Source organism: Peromyscus leucopus, chromosome 3 (assembly GCF_004664715.2).
Source record: "Peromyscus leucopus breed LL Stock chromosome 3, UCI_PerLeu_2.1, whole genome shotgun sequence".
Taxonomy (NCBI): domain Eukaryota; kingdom Metazoa; phylum Chordata; class Mammalia; order Rodentia; family Cricetidae; genus Peromyscus; species Peromyscus leucopus.
Genome location: NC_051065.1, coordinates 9,817,755 through 9,842,507, shown reverse-complemented (window position 1 = coordinate 9,842,507; position 24,753 = coordinate 9,817,755). Strand labels below are relative to the sequence as shown.

General features: G+C 42.4%; 1 protein-coding gene across 5 annotated transcripts in view; it reads left to right on the top strand.

Moving 5' to 3' along the window:
• Met (MET proto-oncogene, receptor tyrosine kinase) overlaps positions 1–24,441 on the top strand; it is a 110,352-nt gene extending 85,911 nt beyond the window's left edge. For all 5 annotated transcript variants that reach the window (XM_028871765.2, XM_028871767.2, XM_028871766.2 and 2 more), the window contains 7 exons: positions 2,871–3,101; positions 4,934–5,014; positions 8,353–8,534; positions 11,337–11,446; positions 12,592–12,757; positions 21,876–22,012; positions 22,091–24,441. In XM_028871765.2, the coding sequence (XP_028727598.1) occupies positions 2,871–3,101; positions 4,934–5,014; positions 8,353–8,534; positions 11,337–11,446; positions 12,592–12,757; positions 21,876–22,012; positions 22,091–22,301 (1,118 nt within the window). In that variant the 3' untranslated portion in view covers positions 22,302–24,441. The remainder of the gene's footprint in view (positions 1–2,870; positions 3,102–4,933; positions 5,015–8,352; positions 8,535–11,336; positions 11,447–12,591; positions 12,758–21,875; positions 22,013–22,090) is intronic.
• The last annotated feature ends 312 nt before the right edge of the window (positions 24,442–24,753 follow it).

Genomic DNA, 24,753 nt, shown 5'->3' with positions numbered 1-24,753 from the left:
TTCTGTGAGGTCGGTTCTCTCCTTCCACCTTTACATGGGTTCCAGGTATCAAACTTAGCTCACTAGGCTTATAAGCAATTATATTTACCTCCTGAGCCACCTTGCTTTCTCACTTTGAAAATCATCATTATTATTATCATTATTATCATTGCTGTGTGTGCATCGTGTAGTATATATAAAATTTCTTAATCTTTTACATTCCTCACTTGCCAAACATTTGTCGCCATGGCTAAGAAAATGAGCTTCACCCGCCTACTTGCTTTGAACCTGCTTCTTGGAGACAGGAAAAGTTAAAATGGGCAAAAGAGGGCCACCCAAAGGGAAGAACGAGGGACTGAGCACCCAAACCTGTCCAACAGCAACTGCAGAATTTTCTTTCTGTAGCTGGTGAGGACAGCTCTTCCCACGGAGACCCAGAAGTCTCTGTGACATTTCAGCAGGATTACATATGGATGCTCTAAATTGGCTTCTCTGTGTATTTGAACTTGACAAAGGCTCGGTGGGATTTCCCGTCAGGAGGACCTTTGTTCCCTGGCCCTCTCCAGGTGCAAAGGTTTGGAAAGTGAGGATGGAGGAGCTGGATTAGAAACCCCCATTTGCATCTGTGATCCGCTGAGCAAAGTTTGGAGATCCTGACTCCTTGCTATTAGAGGAGCAGCCAGGAGATGGAGTCTTCCTTTTTTCTTTACTCACCCAGCTTTTGAGGGCCTTTTTTATGTTCTAGAGCCTTCCTTTGTGGTCACATTTGTTTGGTTTGAGCTACTGATTATTATGACTATAAAGGCCCCTCCAAAACTTTTCTGGAGGCATTTTTGAGACTTACTGTCTGGCTAAGTAAGTATTATTAACCAAAAGATCTACTGTGGAAAACACTAAACATGCATAAGTGGTGTTAGAAATAGTCATGACGTCATCAGCTTTCTTAGGTTCTGATTCGCTTGTTTATTTGCAAGCAAACAATACTATGTGATGATAGGATTGGAGGCTGCTCACCTAACTCTCTCTCTCTCTCTCTCTCTCTCTCTCTCTCACACACACACACACACACACACACACACACACACACACACACACACACACGCTCACACACGCTCACACACGCTCACACGAGCACAAGCCCATGCACCCTGCCAGTAAGTTGCTGTGATCCCGGTTTCCCACCCTTGATGTTGGTGATGTTTTTCAGTGGGAAGGACAAAGTCACAAGCAACTTCTTTGCCTAATTTGGGATTAAAAGCACTCAGTGCCACAGCCCCTTAACCTTGGCATGAAAGAGCCACTTTTTCTCAAAAGAAATCTCACCTAAAGTTCTTACCGTGCTTTGGTTGTAAAGATGGGCTAATGGGAAACAGCCATGCTCAAATGCCTTCAAGGGTAGAATGATAGGCACACTAGCACAGATCCAAACCGCCTGCTCTTAGTAGCCATAACACTCTATGGCCACTACCACATTGTGGAGAACTTAGCACTACTGTGCAAGGCTCTCGGTTCTGAGAATGTAGCATTCCGTATTTCCAACGATACGTAATTATAGGTACATGTTGAACAACCATAACTCAAAATTTTGAAATCAAAATTAATAAAATAATTTAAAACTCTATGATTGTGTGTGTGTGTGTGTGTGTGTGTGTGTGTGTGTGTTGGTGACACATGAGTTTGGGGATACATGTCCATGTGCCCACCTGTGGAGGCTAGAGCATGATGTCATGTGCCTTCTCTATCACTCTTGGCCTTATTCCCTTAGGACTGGGTCTGTCACTGAGCCTGAAGTTCACCTTTTTTGCTAGGCTGGCTGGAAGATCTTGGGATCCATCTGCCTTGGCTCCCCAATGCGGTTTTTTGTTTATGTGGGAACGGGGATGTTTGAACTCAGGTCCTCCTGCTTGTAAAGCAAGAGCTCCTACCTACTGAGCCATCTCTCCAGCCCTTCAGGTTTACGATACTCTGAAGTATCAGGTTTAAAAGTTTTATAGTTTCCATTTCAGATTTCAGATTAATCAGGGATGATTAACCAGTAAAGTCTATGCCTGTATCTCAAAATCTGAGGAAAATCAACAACTGAACAACTTCTGGTCCCAAGCATTTTTGAAAGGGATATTGTACTTGTACTGATTGTATGTATTTTCCCACACATAGTTCCTTGTCCAGGAATTCATGTAGGTTTCCATAATACTAGTCGCTCCATATATGCGGTCATCTCAAAGGGCATCTTTTTCATTTTCTTTCTGCAGGACTGGGCAATTGCTCAACCGATTTCCTCTGGTTCTTTTTCTTTTTAATATCATATTTTCTTTAGTTCTTGGAGAATTTCATACAATATATTTTGATCATTTCACCCTCACTTCTCCCCCTGACTCCCTATTCCCCGACTCTTCATGTTCTCTTCTCTCTTTTTAATAACTAATATAGTTCAATATGTGCTGCCTACATACTCCTGGGTATGGGGCCATATACTCAAGCAAGCAAGGTTCATGGGGGGGCCTTCACCCTTGAGGAAAATTGACTCTTCCCCATAGAATCCATCACCTGTCCCTACTGCTTCTGATTTTTAAGGGTGGAATACATTTTGAAATGATCTTCAAGCATGGCTTTTTGTTATTAGTCAAAAGAAAAATACCCAAGGAAACCAAGAGGACAAACAAGCTTTCCTAGTTAACACTGCCTATGTAAAAGAACAATTCTAAGCACTTTGTAAAATGTTTTTCTATATAAATATCTATGTATATGTGCCTTTTTCCCAATTCGTTACCATGTTTCTCAAACCACTCCTCTGTAAAGGGTGTTCGCAGTCTCTCTGCATGCAGCCATTTCTTACTGATGCTGCGGCGAAGTGAGGTTTCACTGCTGTGTCTATGTGCTTTGTCTTGCAGACCAGTTTCCCAACTCCGCTCAGAATGGAGCCTGCAGACAAGCGCACTACCCCCTGACAGACCTGTCCCCCATCCTAACTAGTGGGGACTCTGACATATCCAGCCCATTACTACAAAACACTGTTCACATTGACCTCAGCGCTCTAAATCCAGAGCTGGTCCAAGCAGTTCAGCATGTAGTGATTGGGCCCAGTAGCCTCATTGTGCATTTCAATGAAGTCATAGGAAGAGGTAAGTGTTTCCACTCAGCTCTCTGTTAAATGTAATTTTCCAGTAAGCCTTTTATCTCCTGTTTTGTAGATTATGAACTTAGACAATGCCAAGAGCCCCTGACAGAACACTGATAATGAGGTGTTTGAGTTTTGTCCTGCAGAAATGCAGACCTGAAAAGCATATCTTTGGAGACTTCCCTGTGCGTGGAAGCCATTGGATAACATCCCCAACATGAGAAAATATCACATTTCTCCCTCATATTTCTCACACTAACTACAGTTGCTTGGAAAGTGCCACTTACTCCTTCATAAAAATCATGCCAATTTTTTCACTCCTTGATCCCTTCGATCTTTTCTGTGAGAGCAGTAACAAAGTCTACCAAGTCCTGGTGTCCAGTGGCTGGTGCATTGCTGGTCAGCATCAGAAGACAGGGAATTTATAGACCTCCCCTGATCTGAGGCAACATATATCATCTACACAGTGCACTCCAATTTCTCCACACAAAGAATGACTGTTTGCAATAAGCTAGCATCAATAACTGCAAGCATAAACACTATTGGAGGAAGTATTTATCAGGAAAAAGAAACCAACCAGAAGCGACAATATAAAGTCTGCTCTAAAATCCTTTTACACTTAGTATGAATGGCTTCTGGTCACTTTTATTCTAATTGCTCTGCAAGAGGTTATACAGGCATCTGTCAATATGATGCAGAAGAAACTGACAGGGATACTGGATGAACACTGGTCCTTTTCGGCATCCTCTGTCACACTCCAGAGCTGAGCTGTGAGTGAGTTACCTCTTCCTGAAAAGTGGCCTCTGTGCACAAGTGTGTGTCTGTATTTACTGGCCTGTAAATCCAGTAAGTGTGCCAGTGTTGGAATGTGTAACCTCACTAATTATATTCTCACTCTATACATTGTAAAATCAGAACTTTTTTTTATCATGAAAGGTGTTAACATGCTCATTATTTCTCTGACATCATAGTCATTAGGAAGCTATCAATATTAACTACTGCTTATTTATATGTTTTTCATGGGAAATTGTGAGCACTCATGAGCACAGGTTTTATTGTATTCATCTTTGTGTCACAAGAGGGTAGCCCCATGCCTGATACTCATATACTAAGCACCCAGGACAGCTTGCATGACTCCATGAATTAATTGAATGACTTACACAGCTATCAGACACTTGACACCTCTGGGAAAAATTACTGCTGCTGTTGAAAGGCTACCACTGGGGACGTGAGGGGGTAAAGTCAGAGGAAAATTCATGAAATGAGTCAGAGTGAATCGGCTTCACTTAGGCAACTGTCTTTTGATTCCTGCCAACCTGGCTTACATATTAACCAGTGACTAACAGGGGAACTCCTTACTCTATGATACCTTATTTATAATCATTTACTAGGATATAGTGGGCTTATTTTATATTTATTCAAATGGATAAAAGTATTTACATGTTTTCTTAAATAGTATTTGATCCTATTAAAATTATATTAAATTTAAAAATAATAAATCTCTTTTATGCAGAAACTGTTATTGTGTTCAGTGATGGTACAATGATTTGATGTTTTAGTATATTAGTATTTAGTATATTAGCCTTTAAAAGAAACAATGTTACCTACAATTGTCACCATATATTAAATAACCATATTGCTTATACCATGGAGAGGAATGTATTCCATGTATGTTTATATCCAAACACAAGTACCAAACAGAGTGGTATTGTTAATTAAAGTATCATAAGCAATGTACCTCTTTTGTCTTACAGAGGAAGGAGATGAAGGTCTTGATAAATAATTATTGCATAAGTCAATATCATATAACTCTAATCAAGTTCTCTTTTTCAATAGGGCATTTTGGCTGTGTTTATCATGGGACTTTGTTGGACAATGATGGCAGGAAAATTCACTGTGCTGTGAAATCCTTGAATAGTAAGTTGCATTTCATAGTGAAGGGTACATTTGTGGTTTGCAAATTGACAGCATATAATGAAGTGTTGATTTACACTTTCCCTTGTGGAAAAAGTCATCTGCTGCTGAAATTGTGGAATTAATCCTGGAAATTTGTTTCATCTAAACACTTACTGAGATAGTCTCTCTGAAATTACCCCATGGAGAACTAATAAGTAAGGAAGTAGGAACAGTGAGTCTCTTAGATGAGCTGAGTATCATTTAGCCACGTTAGACTTATAACATTGTTTTGCAAATGACATTTATGGAAACTATTGGAAGCACGTTGGCACATACCATAGTAATGACTCATTTTACCCAGAGACACTACCATAATTATTTTTTAACCACAACTTCCACTTTAACAAAAAAGGATTAAAAACTGAAATAATACAAACTGAAAAGAAATGCACTGACAAAAATTGAAAAATCATAAGTATGGTAATCCCTCATTTATCCACATGTTCAGGGAATGAGGTGTTCCACAGAAATATATTTCCTAAGGAAATGCAACTTGTCCCTTGCAGTATTTCTTAAAATTTTAGCTGTTACCAAGAAAACTCTTTAGTGCTGGGATTAAAGGCGTGCGCCACCACCACCCGGCATGAGAAAACTCTTAAGATGAAGTGCACACTCTCTTTAAAAACCAAGGCATGCTTCTAAACATAAACTTAGTCTTTATGATACATAGACATAATCACAGCCAAAAATTGCTATTGTACAACCAGTGTACTCTCCATGTGAGGAGATTCCTGGGGCCACTCTTGTCAACAGATCTCACATACTTGCTTTCCTACTTTGCGACTTTCTACTTTAGAATTTGCAGCAACCTGAAAACTGTTAGTCAGCTATATTACAGATCTGCATTAGAACTAATAAGCTTTAAATGTGTAAATGGTCGGTCTCCTTGCAAGCTACTCTAATACCAGAATTACATCAGCCTTTTTAAATATCAATCTAATCTCCACGGTGAGCATCATTCTGTATGGTTAATTTTGTTGGATATCTGATCACAAAATAACTAAAAGGCAAAGTCTGTATGGAATCTAGTAGCCAACTGTGGTAGGTTAAGTATCCCAATCAGTAGACTGGCCTTAAAGGAAAGCAGTACTGCCATTTTTACTCAGAACAGTCCTAACCCCATGAAATCTCTCTGTTGTTGTTATGTGGTGACCGTTGTCAGTCCACATCGACTTCCATCATCTTTTCCACGTCTTGGCAGGCATTATGTTTCCAAAAGGCTGCCAACATTGTCATGAACACCAAAGAGATACTAATGAGATTTATGTTAATGCTGTTAACTCCTCGCTTGTGTGCTACCATTCCCTCTGTGGGTCTTTCTAGAAGTGGTTAGAAAGTACTGTGCTAAAATCTTAACTTATTCAGGGGTTAGGGGGATGACTCAGTGAGTTACAGCACTGCTGTAGAAGCCTAAGGTCCACTGTTCAGATCCCAGTACTCCCATAAAAAGCCGAGATTGGCCACCAGGTCCAGATTCAGTGAGGGACCCTGTCTCAGTGGTGCAGAGAGCAATGCCGCAGGACACTGGACGTCACTCTTGCGCTACACACACACACACACACACACACACACACACACACACACACACACTAGACACACACACACTAGACACACACGTGAATATGCTGCATGCACACAAACACAGCGCGTTTAGTTGGGAAGTATATAGTTCAGTGGTGGAGTACTCACATGCACAAGGCTCAATTCAATCCTCTGCACAGAAAGGGAGCGGGGAGCTACTTATATATGCCATGTGGTGATTGATCCTCCAATTCTCTTAGATCAGTAATCATTGAATTACAGCGCACTGGCTGCTTTCATGGGTAGTTTTTTGAGACCCAGGCATTTACTGTCTACAACTACTTTCATGGTTCAACAGCAGAGTTAAGTATTTGCAGCAGACACCACATGGCCCATGAAGCCAAAGACTGTGGAACCAAAGACGAAAGCTCTCGACAGCCTATACCCTGGACACTCTACAGATGGAGTAGCGGCTTCTTTGTTTCTTATCTGTATACAACATTCGATGCTCCTACATGAGACCAGCTGTTTCCTGGACTCTGTTGTACAAAAGAGGCTGTCAGCAGTGACTTGGTGGCACTGTGCAGTGTGATACTGAGGCTCAAGAAATAATATCCTACAATATGGGGCTTTGGTTTGCTGAGTTCTTGAACTAAGGGGCACTAGATGGCCACTCCCTGACCTTCTCCTGCCTCTTGACTCCAGGTCTCCTTTTTAACTCAAAGTGGGCCTTAAAAACTAGAACTCCTCTCCACCAAGGCAGCCTAGAAACTAAAATCCCTCTCCGCAAAAGCCAGGCATAATAGCTTGAAATCTTATTCTGAGCCTCCCCTTCCTTCTTGTTCTTGAGCTGGGTGGTCAAAAAATTTCCCTGACCTGTATTGTCTGATGGCCACTCATAAGACCCTCATTCTAGAAGGGGTCCGAGAAAGAAGGGAGAGGGAATGACCTAACACAGAGAGAGGGATGACCTAACACACAGAGGGGGACTAGCCTCACATACACAGTCTGTGAGGGATAACCTCACAGACACACTTGGATGGCTTCCCTCACCATCCATTAGGTCCTAGACTTTCAGTCCAGTCATGTTTTTCACAGCTGTCAATTCTTCCATCAAACCCAAACATAAAAGAAATAATTCCCCTCGATACTTAGATCTCCATCTCTGAAGGTTCTCATGTCTATAAAGCCCATTTTAAAAGTTGTTATGCAGGGCTAGAGAGACAGCTTAGCAGTTAAGAGAACTACCTGTTCTTCCAGAGAACTCAGGTTTTGCCCCCAGCACCCACCATGGGTCTGTAACTCAAACTCCCAGGAGATACAACACCATCTTCTGACCTCTGAAGGCGCTATTCACTCTCTTTCTCTCTCTCTCTCTCTCTCTCTCTCTCTCTCTCTCTCTCTCTCTCTCTCTCTCTCTCTGTGTGTGTGTGTATGTGTGTGTGTGTGTCTTTGTCTCTCTCACACACACAAGTAATAATAAATAAAATAAAATATTTAAAAGAAGACATTATGCTGTTCTGTTGTTAATCATCTCTTAGCTGTAGGATTCTCAGATGCAACCCTCATGATAGGTAAGGAAAGTGGAAAAAAAAAAAAAAAAAAAAAAAAACTTTCTGCCCAGGACAGCATTCACTCAGACATGTTGTAGAAAGAATGTGCTCTGGTTGAAGCATCCAGACAAGGTGTTGCCTGCTGGTTTTCACATTTCCTTGCTATATGCATTTGAAAAAGGTTCGTTGTTCTCTAATGGAGTTAATGTCTCATGAATTTCTCAGGAATCACAGATATAGGAGAAGTCTCCCAGTTTCTGACTGAGGGAATCATCATGAAAGATTTCAGTCATCCCAATGTTCTCTCGCTTTTGGGGATCTGCCTTCGGAGTGAAGGGTCCCCACTGGTGGTCCTACCATATATGAAACATGGAGATCTTCGAAATTTCATTCGGAATGAGACTCATGTAAGTACTCTACTAAGCTTATGGACTCACAAATTAGCTGTAAGCCAGACATTCCTTAAACATGTTTGTTTCTATTGTTGGCAAGTGATACAGGGTCTTGCTATACTTCAGGCTGACCTGGAACTTACTCTATAGCCCAGGCTAGTCTCAAATTCTCTATAAGTCCACTTCCCTCAGCCTCCTGAGTACTAACATTACAGGCCATGTTCCACCACTCTTGGTTTGCCTTCCTTTTTTAAAAAAGATTTTATTTTATTTTTATTTTGTTTGTGTGAGTGTTTACCTACATGCATGTATGTGCACACTATGTATGTCTGATACCTGGTACCCTAAGAGGATATCATATCTACTGGAACTCTAGTTACAGTTATGAGCCACAGTGTGGATACTGAGAAACAAACCCAGGTCCTCTGCAAGAGCAGCAAATGCTATTAACCACTGAGCCCTCCGTCCAACCAACTTGTTTGTTTGTCTGGTGTATTGGGGGGGGGCTGTGCATGCAACTATGGGGGCACTTGTGTGGGCCAAAGACTGACATTGGGTGTCTCCCTCAATTCTTTCTCTACCTTAGTTTAAGAGACAAGGTCTCTCACTGAACCTGGAGTTCACCACTTTGTCTAAATTAGCTGGCCAGTGAGCCCCTGGGACCTGCCTGTCTCTGCCCCCTGCTCTGGCGTTACAGGGGCACCATATGCCTGGCTTGTACATGGGTGCTAGGGAACTGAACTCAGGTTCTCATACTTGTAAAGCAAGTGCTTTACCCACTGGGCCACCTTCCCAGCCCCAGCACGAGCATTCGAGTCTTATAAAAAGCTATTTTGTCAATCCAGCCTAGGCTACACAGCTAGATGCTGTCTTAGAAGGAGGACTATCTCATTAATAATCCTTATATTGATCACTTATTGAAATAATATTTTAGAAAATTTAGTTAAAATATGTTGTGATATGTTCCATCTAATTTTATTTAAAGTATATGTGTATCATACTTTATATGATGACAAATAGTGTTGTCTAGACAACAAACAAACAATCACCATATATATGCACGTTTACATATACACTAGCTCACGGGGTAATTGTGTATTTTGCTCACTCCTGTGGCTCCAGTGCTCAACACTGAGGCTCTTCATAAATGTTAGTTGAGCCCATGAGCTCAAGATTACAAAAGAGGACCACGGCTCTTGTGGGTGTGAGCTCTCTTCGTGACCCTTTAACCAGGACATAACGTTGAGCAAGCTTTGGCCAGGCCAGGGGTGAGGAGGGTGGATCGAGGCGCTTCTAGAACTAAACTGACTTCATAGCCTCAGGCTTGGCGACTGCTGCCCAGGTCCCTGTGGGAGTCAACCCAGTAGCTTTGCTCTTCATCAAAACACGAGTTTATAAACATTAAGTTAAATAACCTCTAGGACTGTAAAGAAATACTTTCTGTCCAGCCAACGGAATAGAACACCCCCAGAATGCGAGTGCTTTGCAGGGAGTGTGAATTGACATTGCAAAGTCCTCACTTCAACTCTTGTCTCTCCGATGAGTCAGTCAGCTCAGATGAGGTCCAGTCTCAGCAGCACTGTTCTCCCATATTAAAATGTAGAAGAGATGCCCTACTGTCCGTTACAGAATAGGAGCTGCCCTCTTAAAACCCAGAGAGCAGTTCCTGGTGCCTCATACGTGTCTTAAGGGGATGTCTGAGCTACGAGATGTGGCCTGTCCACAGGCTGCGTGTATTAGCAGGGGCTGCAACCCTTCAGCCTGGGCTCTCACTGGAACCTTGTGCTCCCGAGCTCCATGATGGCTGCTGAAGGAGAGACTGCCTTTTCTGGATAACAAGGCCTTTCTCAGGGCTATCAGCCACAGTGAGACCTATAACTTTGGATTTCAATCGTACCGTTACTCAAGCCTTTCATCTGTTTTTTCAGTTTTTAGGGTGACACTTGTAAAAAGCAGAACCGTTAGTCATGTGCTAGCTGGTGCATTAGTTCCGGTGAGCAATGCACTTCCAACATTCTTCAGTGGATATCCTAACACATCGCTTACCCTCAGGAGTGGTTTGATTTATCTCTCTGAGCCTCCTGCATTTACCTAATTTCTGATGCCTTGACATCTAGAGCCTTATTGACCGAGTGGGATTGCTCCCTTCAGGGCTAATTCCTTGACGTAGTCCACACTCTGCCTATAGAGTGGACCCTTCATATGCAAACCAACCTATCCCTCAGCTGCCTCTTCATCAGGCTCTCTCACTCAGAGCTACTATCCACCTACCCTAATCACCCTAGGGCCAGGCATGAGACTAGCAGAACAGCCCTGTACCAGAGCCTGCGGGAACTGTCTAAAAGAGCCAGGGCTGCCCAAGTCCTACACCTTCCCAGGGAAACTATGGTAAAGAGACTGTCCATGATGCTCCCCTATACAGTCCTTCAAGTGTGGTGTGCCATGTCCTTTTGGAAACTATGACAAGCAAACTGTCTTTTCGACAAGAACTGTATCCTGATCAATGTGTCTCATCATACACGTCTTATAATAAAACCTACATTTTAAAACATCTGCATTTCCCCATCTGGAAAACAGAACCTGTAACAGCTCCCAAATGGAAGTATGTATGAAATAACTAAAGTCTATTTAAAAAAAAAAAAAACTAGCCTGGTGCTTTGTATACAGTGTACTTAACAAATAATTGTGGCTCTCCACGGGGCATGAGTTATGATTTGAGACAAGATAAGTCACATAAACACTGCAGTATTCTAAGATTACTGTTAGAACATCGAGTGCTTGCTTGGTTTATGCTTTTCCAATGCTCTTTGATTGCAGAACCCAACTGTAAAAGATCTTATAGGATTTGGTCTTCAAGTAGCCAAAGGCATGAAATATCTTGCCAGCAAGAAGTTTGTCCACAGAGACCTAGCTGCAAGAAACTGCATGTAAGTATGAAAATACCGCCATGCGCCAAGTACAAATGAAGTGTTTGTTTCTTACTACTCCTTGCTAGTAAGGATGTTTTCTCTTCGCAGCAAAAAGCCTGTGTATCCTTGAGTATTTTGAGTAGATGTGTAAGCCCCTGGGTGAGGCTTTTAGTTTTATCAAACAAAGCATTTAAAAGGTTGCTCCACGGGGGAGCTGGAGCAGCTGCTGTGGGCTTCAGCTCTCCTTGGCCCTTCCCACCAGCAGCCTCCAGTGTTGTGGTTTCACACTGTATTAGTGATTGGGGGAGAGAATTTGATCTTCCGCCTTAGACTGGGAGAAAAAGAAAAGCTGGTAACAGGAATACCAATGCAGTCAACTCCCAACAGCAGATTGAAAGTCAGCCTGCAGAAGCGTTACCAAAAATGGTATTTGGGAATGAATATACAAAGAACTTTTATTTGTGTCTGGCTGCCAGGCTGTGTAACAACAACAGTCAACAGTTTATAATTGAATCTCTGCGTTTGCTTTGCCGAGCACTGATTCATGGCCCGTGGTATGTGTGAATGAAAGAGCTGTGCTATTAATTTTCTACCTAGAGTTTGGTCAGGGGAACATCATAAAACTACATTAAACAATGGATGCACAGCCTTGGTTAGCAGAAAACGATTTTTTTAACGTGACAGCTTCCTTAGGTGTTTCACCTTCTAATTCATTACCTCACTGATGGCACATAGGAGTGTTATGTGCTGACTAGCGTCATTTGAGAACCAAAAAAGCAAAGCAGCATGGCCTGTTCATTCCGAGAACATCTTGCTGGTAAGATACCCAGCAAAGAATGGTGATGTCCGTGACTGCGCTGGGTAGCCCGATGCCCTATTTATTTTGCAACCACGGAAAGCTAGGTGGAAGCCAACTTTCCCTTCTCTCCAGACCTACATTATAGCGAAATGCCATGTCATTCATAATGTCTCTCTTCAGACGGTGGAATTTGTATTGTAAATGTCAAGCATTTTATTCAGGAATTCCACTGTAATTTACCATTAGTCAATAGGCCAGAGGAAATTATGGATCTCTAATACTGAAGCCACCTTTTTAAATCTATAGGCATTCAGCACTGTTGTAAATTATTCGACTTCAGTCAGTAATGATTTTTCTCCTGCAGGTTGGATGAAAAATTCACTGTCAAGGTTGCCGATTTTGGTCTTGCCAGAGACGTGTATGATAAAGAGTACTATAGTGTCCACAACAAAACGGGCGCAAAACTGCCCGTGAAGTGGATGGCTTTGGAGAGTCTGCAAACACAGAAGTTCACCACCAAATCAGATGTGGTAACGGACTCATCATTCCTAGATTTCTCTCCCTTTACTTTGATTCCAATCATTGTATGGTGATAGATTTTTTAAAAATTCACCAGACAGTGGTGGCACACGCCTCTAATCCCAGCACTCGAGAAGCAGAGGCAGGCAGATCTCTGTGAAGCCAAGGTTAGCCTGGTCTACAAAGAGAGTTCCAGGACAGCCAGAATTGTTACACAGAGAAACCCTGTTTCAAAACAAACAAACAAACAAAATTTCGACACCACTAATTTCATGTGTAAACTGGAGTTGATTGTCCAGTAGGTACCAAACTGTATTCATAAATTCTCTCGTTTATTCAAAATATTTGTAGATCAATGCGCCACACTGAGCTATATGCCTAGGCCCCTGTAACCTCTCAGAGGCACCATCTCCAAATACCATCACACACAGAAATATAGGCTAGTAATATCTTTATGAGAGTCCAAAAGAAATTATTTGAAAGAGTCTACACACTAAAGTGAGGCGGGAGGCAGAGAAGCTGAAGACCCAAAAGGAGAGGCTACCATGGAAGCCAGAGGAAAAGAAAAGAACAAAGGGATGTAGGGCTGGGGGAGCAAGCCCACTGCTCCTCACTGGATCAAAAGAGCCTTGGCTCTGACCTCTTAGGACCTGAGTGATTTGACAGTCTAGAACATGCTCAGAGCGTGAGTGCTGCATGAAACCCAGAGTGGACTGTTCCACTCACATGTAGCAAGTCAGGACAAGTGTGATGCTTAGGTAGAAAAATGTTTGATGTTTTACCCATAAGGATACAACTATAAATCTTTGCTATCAATGCACAAGACCTCCAGGAAATGTTCTTGCAGGATGTGACCTTCAAAAGAGAAGGTTGGTAGCTGCTGAAAGATGACAGGGGTTAGGGATTGAGGGTGCTAAGGGGAAGTCAGCTCACTCCATTGTCAACTAGAGGAGAGGGATGGACCCTATGAATAACTCAAAGAAGTAGTAGTCGTTTAGTTTCTGGTCCTGTAAAGAGGTGGAGGAAGCATCGACAGTAGTGTGAGGTGAGCAGCAGTTTGTTATCAATAAGTGTATCACAAGTCATGGCAGCGTAAAGAGACTTCTGGGTACACAAGATCCATGTAAGGGGAGAATGTGATAGCATATGGTAAAGCTTAATGCCTGAGATTTTGACCCTGAAAGATTGTATAGAAACGAGTGCTAGGGAGGGAGGCTGGAACAAAGGTAGCTCGGGTGAATGCATGAGGTGAGACCTTACCTATCCTCAGAGAACGTGCCATTCATTCAGACTTGACCGCCAATATGCCTACATGAGAGAAAGCCAGTGCTAAAGTCAATAGCAAGGAGACAAGATGAAACAGCCCAGTTTTCAAAACTAGACACAATATCTGAATCGGCATTATACCAAATACATGTGTTACTCACTAGCTAATTTCACGTGAAGAAAAAACATGGCCACACAGAGATGTGTATGTGAATGATTACAGTAGTATTATTCATCATAGCTCCAAATCAGGAACATTCCTAATACTCACCACCTGGAGAATGGATACGTGAAATGTGATGTGCCTTGGGCTGGGGAGATGCCTCAGACAGTAAAGAGCTTGCTATGCAGGCTTGAGAGCCTGTGTAGTCCTAACACCCACGTAAGAGCTGGGCAAGGCAGTACACACCTGCAGCTCCAGCCCTGGGGTGCCAGAGACAGGGGAGATACCTGGGGATTCCTGTCAATCTAGTCTACTCAAAGGCTCGCACCGGGTTCAGTGAAAATCCCTGTCTCAAAAAAATGAAGGTGATAGGGCTTAGAGAGACGGCTGAGCCAGTTAAGAGAACTTGCTGCCCTTCCAGCAGCCATGTAGCAGCTAACAACCTTCTGTAAATCCGTTTTCAGTGGATCCAACACCTTCTTCTGGCCTCTGTGGGCATGCAGATGCCCACATGATATGCATACATGCAGGCAAAATACCCATACATATGGAATCAAAATAAGGTGTATAGTAGTTAAGGAAGATACCCAACATAGACCTTGTCCTCTGTCCTCTACACATATGCACATATACCCACATACATAAACACCCACCCACTTGCATACCCCTTTATACACACAGAATGACATGCCTGTATAATGCAACACCAGTTGGCAGTATCCAAGAATGACTGATACATGCTACAGTGCAGATAAAACTTCCAAAATTATGTCCAGTGAAAGAATGCAGACACAAAAGATAAAACGTTCAGTGATTCCATTTGTGAGAAATTTCTAGAACGCAGTAGAAATATAAACAGAGCAGATCCGTGCTTGCCTGTTGCTAAGAATAGGGATGGGGAGTGATCACAAATGGGTATGAGGGAACCTTCTGGGGTGTTCCAAGTGAGCTAAAACTGGATGGCAATGGTATCTGTAACCTAACTGAATTTTTCCAGCATCGTTGACTATATACTGAAAATCAGGGAATTCTGTAATCTGTAAAGCAGACATCATCAAGAACAGACCTATCCCAAGAACCACAAAAACTAAAACAAACTTTTAAAAGAAACTGCAGAGTGTCAGCACAGTCTCTCTCTCCCTCTCCTGAAAGGCACCGTGATACTGTGACATGTAAGCCACACACACTGCTGCTTTGACAAACAATTGCTAATTGCATGGAACAATTTGGGTAGAGTTTCACTTCAAAGGCAGCATACCCCTTCGAATGTTAGCACGGAACATTCATTCCCAAAAACATGCAGTAAGTTGAGCGTATATTGAGTCCTACAAGCCAAAGCTTGTTTGTGTGTCAATAGGTTCTGTTTCTAGCTGATGCCTGGGTAGACTCTGGCCTCACCAAATGCTCTTATGTGCGTTCAAATCAGAGTGGAGTCACTTGCTATGAAATTCCTCATGCCCAGCCAGCACCCACCTTTCAGTGGCTCTCAGCACAAACGCCTCAGTAACATCTGCGTTCTCACTTGTTCAGTCAAGCTGGCTTTTCTCAGCCTCATTCTGCCTCATCTCTCAGAAGATATCAACCGGGGTCACCCAGCCCTTCCTCAGAATACCCAGTTCTTTTGGTTTCTAGAAACCACACCGCCCGGTTTGCTTCCGGCTTCTTGGTTGTAGTGTCTTGATTTCTCCGTTGTCTTTATTCTTCACTGTCTATCCTCCTTCACTCTCCTCCTGTGGGTAGCTTTCCCTCGGAATCTTTTCAAGGACCAAATGCCCTCATAGTTGAGATCATTCTGTCACCTTTGACTTTGCCTGGAGGTCAGCAGCAGCATCAGGACTTTCTCGTGCTCAAAATTAAATTCTTTCCTTATCCTCATCTAGCAAATCCTCAACTCTGTTTCTATCAATGATACCACCGTTTTGCAAGTACCTGCTGCACATCCTTTCCAGTGGCCTTTTTAAGTCTTCAAGTTTTGACAAATGGAGACAATTGTATCATGACTGCCTCCACATCTGGGTAGAGAACAGTTCTGTCACCCTGAAAATGTCCTTATGCCACTTTATAGTCAGCCTCTCCCAGGACTGGGGATCCCTGACTTGTCTCTGTAATATTTTCCTGGAATGTTATATAAACAGAATCATAATCAGTAGCCTTTTGAGACTGCTAACTTCACTCAGAACAATGCATTGAGAACATACATTTGTTCTATTGGTAGTTTTGATGGGTCAGTTCAATCTTCAGGTTTTTTTTTTTTAAAACTGGGTTGAAAACACATGAAATTTACAATTTTATCCATATGTAAGCATACACTACAGTAGTGTTGACGGTGACACCTTTGGTATGACAGATCTGTAGAACTTCTTTCTTCTAGCAAAACTGAAATGAAGTCAATTGAAGAAAAACTTTCCTTTTCATTTTCCTCCAGCTACTGGCGACCCTTCCACTTTTGTCTTTAAGAGTTCAACTCTGTTAAATGCCTCATAGAAGTGAAGTTATAAAACGACTGTCCTTTTATGACTGTCTTGTTTCACTTAACGTGATGTTCTCGAGGTTTAGCCATGCTGTAGCATTTGATAAAGACGTCCTTCTTTTCTCAAACTGAGATTCTATTATGTATATAATAGAGTCATCTGTTAGTAGACATTTAGATTTCTTATCCCTCTTGACTGCTGTGAGTCATGCTGCAGTGAACTGCAATAAGCAAATTGTTTAATCTTTTTAACTGTGTTAGATAGATACCTAGAAGTGGGGATTTATGGATCACCTAGTAGTTCTATTTTCTTTCTCTTTTTTTAGTATCATATTCTATAGGAAGTAGTTTGTCCTTCTGATTAGTGGGTCATTGTATAAATATACCAAGTCTAATTTGTTGACTCACCATCCGAAGGATTCTATTTTTAGGCAGTTACTGATATATAATTATAGTTGCCAATACATTGGCTTAAAAGTTTTGTGTAAATATATATTTTGTTTGGTTTTAGATCTTTAGGAGTAACACTCCTACATATTCAAATTTGTAAGAAAGTGCCAAATGTTTTACAGAGTGGCTGCATTATATCTCCCCACTGGTTATCCCTGTGCGTTCCAGCCGCTCAGCATCCTCACATGCATTTGGTATTGTCAGATTTGGGGAGGTTAAGTAAATCTAACAAAGTTGTGTTTTCTTTTTAATCTGAATTTCTCTAAGGACTGCTAATATTGAGCATACATGTGTGCTTGGCATCACCCTGTAGCAGGAATCATAAAAGTTCTTATTAATAAGATCAAACCTGAAGCCAGGTATTGGGGTCAATGCTGAAAGATCAGAGAAGCAGAACAAGCCACAGCTACCTCACCTCGCCAGTTCCTCAGCTGATCCTGTTTCCTCAGACTGGAAACTTCTGAGTCCTCATCCAGAATGAATCTCAGCTGAACTGCTTCTCGAAAGCCTGAAAGCTTAATCAGCCAAATGCTTCTAGTTTCTGGTCCTCACACCTTATATATACCTTTCTGCTTTCTACCACCACTCCCTGGGATTAAAGGTTCGCTTTCTGGGATTAAAGGCGTGAGTCACCATGCTTGGCTTTATCCTTGAACAGATGGATTTCTGCCTCTGGAATGCTAGGATTAAAGGCGTGTGCTACCACTGCCTAACCTTTATGTTTAATATTGTGGCTGTTCTGTCTCTGACCCCAGATAAGTTTATTAGGGTGCACAATATTTTGGGGAACACAATACCACCACACCACCCTTGTATCTTTTTTGGTGGCATGTCTAATCCGTTCTCACCCCCTTTGTTTTTGGGTTGTTGAGTCGTTGGTGTATTCTGGATAAGGGTGTGTCATCAGACAAATGCTTTTGTTGTAGTCTAGAACAATGCTTCTCTGGAAGCTGTATCCCCTAACTCTGTCCCCTGAGTCCTCCAACTCCCTTCTGTTGCCATTGCCTAAGGTCTGTGTCGCTGAAGAGTCTCTCTTCTCCGTTCTGTTCCCTTATCCATTACAGATCCTGGGTCTGATGGCCTCTTACAACTCTGGCTTCCTTGTCCTTGCAACAGCTACAAAGTTATTTACACTTCAAGTTTTTGACTGTTGTTAACCCATTCTAAGGATTAATTAAAATAGTAATTTGAGGAGGAAGTGATACCTGCATTGCTACACTATATGACAGACATTCTTCTCCCATTGACTTGGAGAAAAGCTCCACAGGCTTCCATCCCTCTTATACGGAAGCACCCTTTCTCTGTTCTTATTCGGAATCTTCCATGTGAGGATTTGTGAGCCTCCTCACCCCCCCTTGGACAGGGTCTCATTCATGTAGCCCAGGCTGGTCCCAAACTCACAGTAGAGCTGAGAGTGACCTTGAACTGCAGGTCCTCTTGCTTCCTAGAATTATAGGCATGCTCCACCATGACTGGTTTTATATATGCTGGGAGTGGAGCCCAGGGCTTCATGCACACTAGGAAAGAACTCTACCAGCTGAGCTACATCCCCGGCCCCTAGATTCTCCTTTAGCCTTAAGCATTTTTGTGGACACAGTCTCCAGGCACACAGAGCAGTCATGTCCCCTCAATTTCAGCTTAACCCATTTTCAACATTTGAAAACCTTCCCACACTGTTTTAACCATATCCCTGTCACCTACTCCACAGGTCTGACTTCCAGTATAGAAATGTAATAAAAAACAAATACGTGTTCTTTTGGGAAGGAGATGGGGGCTTGAAACAGGGTCTCTAGCAGTTCAGACTGGCCTTGAACTCATTCTGCCCCAGCTTCCCACATCCAGAATTGCAGATGTTTGCCACCACACCTGGCTTCACGTGTACACTTTTGCTGCTGCACCACGCTACCCAGAAGTCTGATGTCATGGGCCCCTGAGACAAATTTGGCCTGTTCCTTTGGACCCATTTTCTCTATACTCATAATGTTTCCGTGTGCCCTTTGACTTTTCACAACATCTGTACCTCTTTTCTATCCTTAGTCTACATTACAGTCATGTTCTTATTGCACAATACTGTTAACACTGTTTAATCAGCTTGGGACCTATCTAGTAATTTAGATAGTAATCTACTTGTACAAGATCAAAGGCCAACAGATACTTGTTCAGTGGACTTGAGTTTTAATTCAAATCCTAGAGATTAAACATTGACACCCTAATTAGCAAGAATAAGATTTTACATGAAATCTTTGATTTTTGAGACACTGAGTTGATAGTGAAATTATTGTGCTCCCTCCTGGGGGTAGGGAGTGGAGAGCTGCGTTCTCTACTTTGATCAAAGTGTTCAGGGATCCTAATGACTCTTGAATCGGACAAGATGGTTCATTTTTATAACCCAGTGCTCAGAGAGCAGAGGTGGAAAGATTTCTGCCAATTCAAAGCCAAACTGGACTAGAGCGTGAGACATTATCCCCAATCCTATTAAAGAGGGATGGGAGAGCTCCTAAGGGCTGACACGGTGGTTTAGTGGGTAGAGATGCTTGCACACAGGCCGGATGACCTCACTCTGCTCCCCATCCTGACCCCACAGGGTGGAAGTAGAGAACTGACTCCTGAGAGTTATTCTCTGACCTCCACATACTTGCCATGGCATATGTGCACGTGCACACGTGCGTGCACACACACGTACACACATACTTTTTTTAAAGAAAATAGGAGTGGTGACTAGAGGGATGGCTCAGTTCGTTATTATGAACACCTACCACTCTTCCAGAGGACTCAAGTTCAATTCCCAGTCTCCACACTGGGCAGCTCACAAGTGCCTGTAATCCGGCTCCAGAGAATCCACCACTTTCTTCTGGCCTCCAAAGGAACTTATACACAGAAAGCATGCACACAAGTCATTGCACATGCATAAATAAAAATAAATATATTACTTGAAAGTGGGAGGGGTGACTCTTGTAACTGGGCAAAGGGAAAGAGTCATCAATGGGACTGTGTCGGCAACTCCAACATCTAGAGAGCTGCCCTTGGAGCTCCGCAATTTCCTTCTGTCTCGGGACGCAAAGCCATGCATTACTTACTCTCCTTGCTAAGTATTCAGAGCTATATTCGGTTCTAAATTCCTTCTTTCTGGTATAGATTCCCTTTCTGTAACACACACACACACACACACACACACACACACACACACACACACACACACACAGAGGCACTCGTACCCCAGGTTCATGTCCTGCCCATTGGCTCTTTTGGATGGGAATGACCTACAAGTGTTGCCTAGCAAGAACTGATATTCTAAGTCCTCTTCACAAGGTGACTTGCACATGCTGACTTACCTCCTTGTCGCCTTTGGTACATGTCTTGGGGGAGAGGGGGTTGTGATATGCATGACCTGTGCTTTTCTAAGCAGGGAGTTTTAAATCAGGAAAATGCATAAGTTCAATAGACACAGCCCGATCTGAGGGCCAAGAGCTCTTTAAAATTTGTGATGTTGTGAGTTCAGATATATTGGAGGACTTTTAACAATGCCCTTAACCCCTCCATGTCTCTCTGGTCCCCCAATAAAGTATTGATAGAACTATTTCACATTAATCTGGCTCTTTAGCATTTTCAGGTTTATTAAATTCAGTTTTCAATAGAAAACTGTGTTGCCTAGCAATTTGACTACTGCTGCTTCTAATACAGATTTTTACTTACATTGATTTAGGTCTTCCCTTTTAACATTAACATCTAGGTATGGTTACATTTTCCCTCTGTTGTGTATGTGTGTGTGTGTGTGTGTGTGTGTGTGTGTGTGTGTGTGTGTGTGCATATACACACAATAGAGATGCTATGGAAGCCAGATGTTGACACATGGTGTTTTCTTCAGTCTCTCTCCGTTGTATTTACTGAAGCAGGGTCTTGGTGAGCCTGGAGCACTCTGTTCAGCTAGCCTAACTAGCCATTTTGCCCAGGGATCCCCTGTCTCCACCTCCCAGACTCTGGGATTTGCACAAAGACTGCCATGCCTGCCCATCTGGTCCTCAGAGGTTCATAGCAATCACTTGGTCCTTAGATTACATGTCTTGTCTCTGATTCTGTGTATGTTGATGTTTTGCTGGTGTGTTTGCCCGTGTACCACATGTATGCCTGGTGTCCACAGAGGCCAGAAGAGGCTTGGAACCCTAAAACTGGAGATGGTTCAGCAGCAGTTAAGAGCACTGCCTCCTCTTGCAGAGGACCCAGGCTCTGTTCCAAACATCACATCAGGCAGCTCACAGCCACCTATAACAGTTCCAGGGGATCTGATGCCCTCTGGCCTCTATGGGCATCTGCACTCATGTGGTACACATAAACTTACACAGGCACACAAGCATATATAAACAGAATCTTTCTAGTGCTTTTTTTTTATTTCTGGGAGGCTACCTTTATCTATAAAAATCTAAAGCTGAGACAAAACTATTGAAGGAGAAGGTAGGAACATGTTGGTACTTTAACCCTACCAGAAAGAACTCAAAAAATGTACTCCACTACCCACAGATTAAATCGTAATCATCGTGTAGATTTCACATATTCTTTCTGAAAGCTGTAATTACTCGTAACGTAAATCTCATCTTGTTCTGGTTTAAACAGGCCATGAAATGTGTAGCGCTTACTAGTTGTCTTTAGGGAAATCTTTGCCCTAAATAGCAATGGTGTCAAATATGTCAGGCCAGGATTAATTATGGAGACCCACTGATTTTCCCTTCATAGCTGTGTGGTTGCACTTCTCTCACCTGCTTCCTCCTCGGTCTTGTTTTGTTAGTGGTCCTTTGGCGTGCTTCTCTGGGAGCTCATGACAAGAGGCGCTCCTCCTTACCCTGATGTGAACACATTTGACATCACCATCTACTTGTTACAAGGCAGAAGACTCTTGCAGCCAGAATACTGCCCAGACCCCTTGTAAGTCAGAACCTCGGTGGGGTCCTCCATTACGGCTGAAATGCATGATGTCTCTCACGGCCTTTCTTTCTGAAACAGGTACGAAGTGATGCTAAAGTGCTGGCACCCCAAAGCTGAAATGCGTCCATCCTTTTCTGAACTGGTCTCCAGGATATCCTCCATCTTCTCCACTTTCATTGGGGAGCACTACGTCCATGTGAACACTACTTATGTGAATGTCAAATGTGTTGCTCCATATCCTTCTCTGTTGTCATCCCAAGACAACACTGATGGTGAGGTGAACACATGATGGACAGGAGGCCCACCAACCCCCTTCCAAGAAGCAGTGCTTCCAACAACAGCAGTCTATATCTTCTCCAACAGTTCTCACTGCCTGGCCTTGGAAAGGCCACCCAATGTTTTTGTTGTTACTGTTTTGTTTTTGTTTTGCTTTTGCCAAAACTGCACCACTATGAGACACTGATGTTCTGTTTAAATTCCTTGATTCTAAGGAGTTTCTCATCTGACGGTGCATCGGAAACAGAAGCATGGTCCCCACAGGCTGAGGGCCAATGGCAACCTGCAGCTACAACAACACTCCCATCTCATTGGAGTTCAAAACCTCAGTTCTGGGCTGAAGTTTTTAAAAATCATGTTTTTGGTGAGGAAGTAATACAGTGAACTTTGAAGACTTCTCATAGAAAACTCAGAAGAGGGAGCCTCGCGAAGGACAGATGTGGTGGCCCCAGCAGGTTGCCTGTTGGAATTCCAGTGTTTTTAACATATTTTGTTGTGTTGTGGTCATGAACATTCTCCATTTTTGATGTTGTCTACCCATCAGGCAAACATTCCCTTTTAAGCCTTTATATACACATTCCTTTAGTTCAAGGAATATCCGCAGACTTATTTTCAAGATAGCATGACATGAGGTGTGTTTATAAATTATCAGGGATTTTGTGTATTGTACATAGATGACAACAGGGAGATTTTTCAAAAGCAAAAACTTCGTTACAGTAAAATATTTGTCATTTAAATCTCAGCTTTTTAGCCAGGAGTGGTGGCTCACACCTATAATCCGAGCATTTGGGAAGCTGAGGCAGACAGACCGCCACAAATCTGAAACCAACCATGGCCATGTAATGATTTACAGGCCAGCATAGGCTAGAGTGTGAGACCCTGTATCAGCGAACAAAAATTCAACTGTTTGAGAAAGATTTTGTTCTAATTCAATGAATGTGGATACATAATTTTTTAATCTGTTTTTTTAATGGCAACTCCAAAAATAAGTAACTTGTGGTGATAAATCTTTTTAAATGCAACTCAGTATGTTTTTAAAGGACAATAGAACTAAAGGGTTCAGTATTTCCAGTCACGGCTTGTGTGTAGAGCAAAGAAAGGGTCAGGAGACTGGAAATATTTACTCTTTCTCAGGTGGAGGCTTCTCACCTAAAGCGATTGGAGGCAACACTTTTGAGGAGTCTCGGTTTGCAGTAGGACACATTGTAGGTTAAACAAGAGCAGATTTTCAAAGCAGACAAAAAGCCACTTGAAAATCTTGAATGAATAGTTTCCCTGGACAGGCCTTTTGGCATGTTTTGCTCCGTGGAATTTTGTGCTTACTACTGTATAGTGCATGTGGCTTAGGTTATTCTAGCTGGGTTTGTCCATGTAAACATTGAAAGTATATTTTTATAGAAATGTTTATTTTTAATGATGTAAGAAATTTTTTGTTAGGCCACAAAATACTGCACTGTGAACGTTTAAGAAGAGGTATGTGAGAGTTGGGTCGATAGCAGCATGATTTTTTCCTCCACGGCTGTAAATTGTGATAAGGAAATGTACTGATTGCCAGTCCACCCCACCCTCATGACATCATCAGGACTTGAAGCCAAGGGTTAATAGAGCAAGCTATGACATGGGTGTGCTCTGCTGAAACCCAATAGTTGAATTTGGCTGTTGTTGCAGGAAAATGATGGCAATCAAAAGGTCTTTGATGGTGGTGGAACATATCAGAACACATAAGGAACTGTAGTCCAGATTTGTTTCAATTCAAATATTACTGCTTCATGATTATGAAAACTAGTACTGAGTTTCACAGAGCACTGTCAATGGTGGACAGCAGAAAACGACGATCTGCTCTGTAGAAAGAAATAACTGTCTCTATAAGGTCAAGAAAATGAGTACACCAAGAACAGAAAGAGCTGTGGAAGACACCCATACCTGTATATACATGCTGGAGAAAGCTGCAATGTGAAAATCATGTTTTCTATTTATGAACTCCCTAGGGTGATATGTCTGGACAGACTGTGCGAGTAAATCATTCTTCTAAGAGTTAGATACTTGTCACTGCCTATACTTGCAATTGAGCTGAATGGTACTTTGTATGTTAATAATTGTTCTGATAAATCATACCGTTAAAATAAAGTGACGTAACATTTTGTCTACTGTGAGTTGGTTATAGCTAGTCATGCTTGATTACCTACCTCATTTACATAATGGCAGAGGAAGCCTGAGATTGATTTCACCTGGCTCCATGGCACTCCTCCATAGACCAGATGCTGATTCTTTAATGCATGGACAATAACTACATGGATTTGCATGCCTGACTCTCTGGAAGTCTCTGTCTTGCAAAGGGTGGTTTGTCCTGAGTTTTTAATTCCCTGCATTTTTCTGGCAATCTTTCCCCTGCTGGAGTACTTGACTCTGTTTGAACTTGGGGCTCTTCTCCAGCAAGATGAGTATCCATGGGCCAGAGACTATGA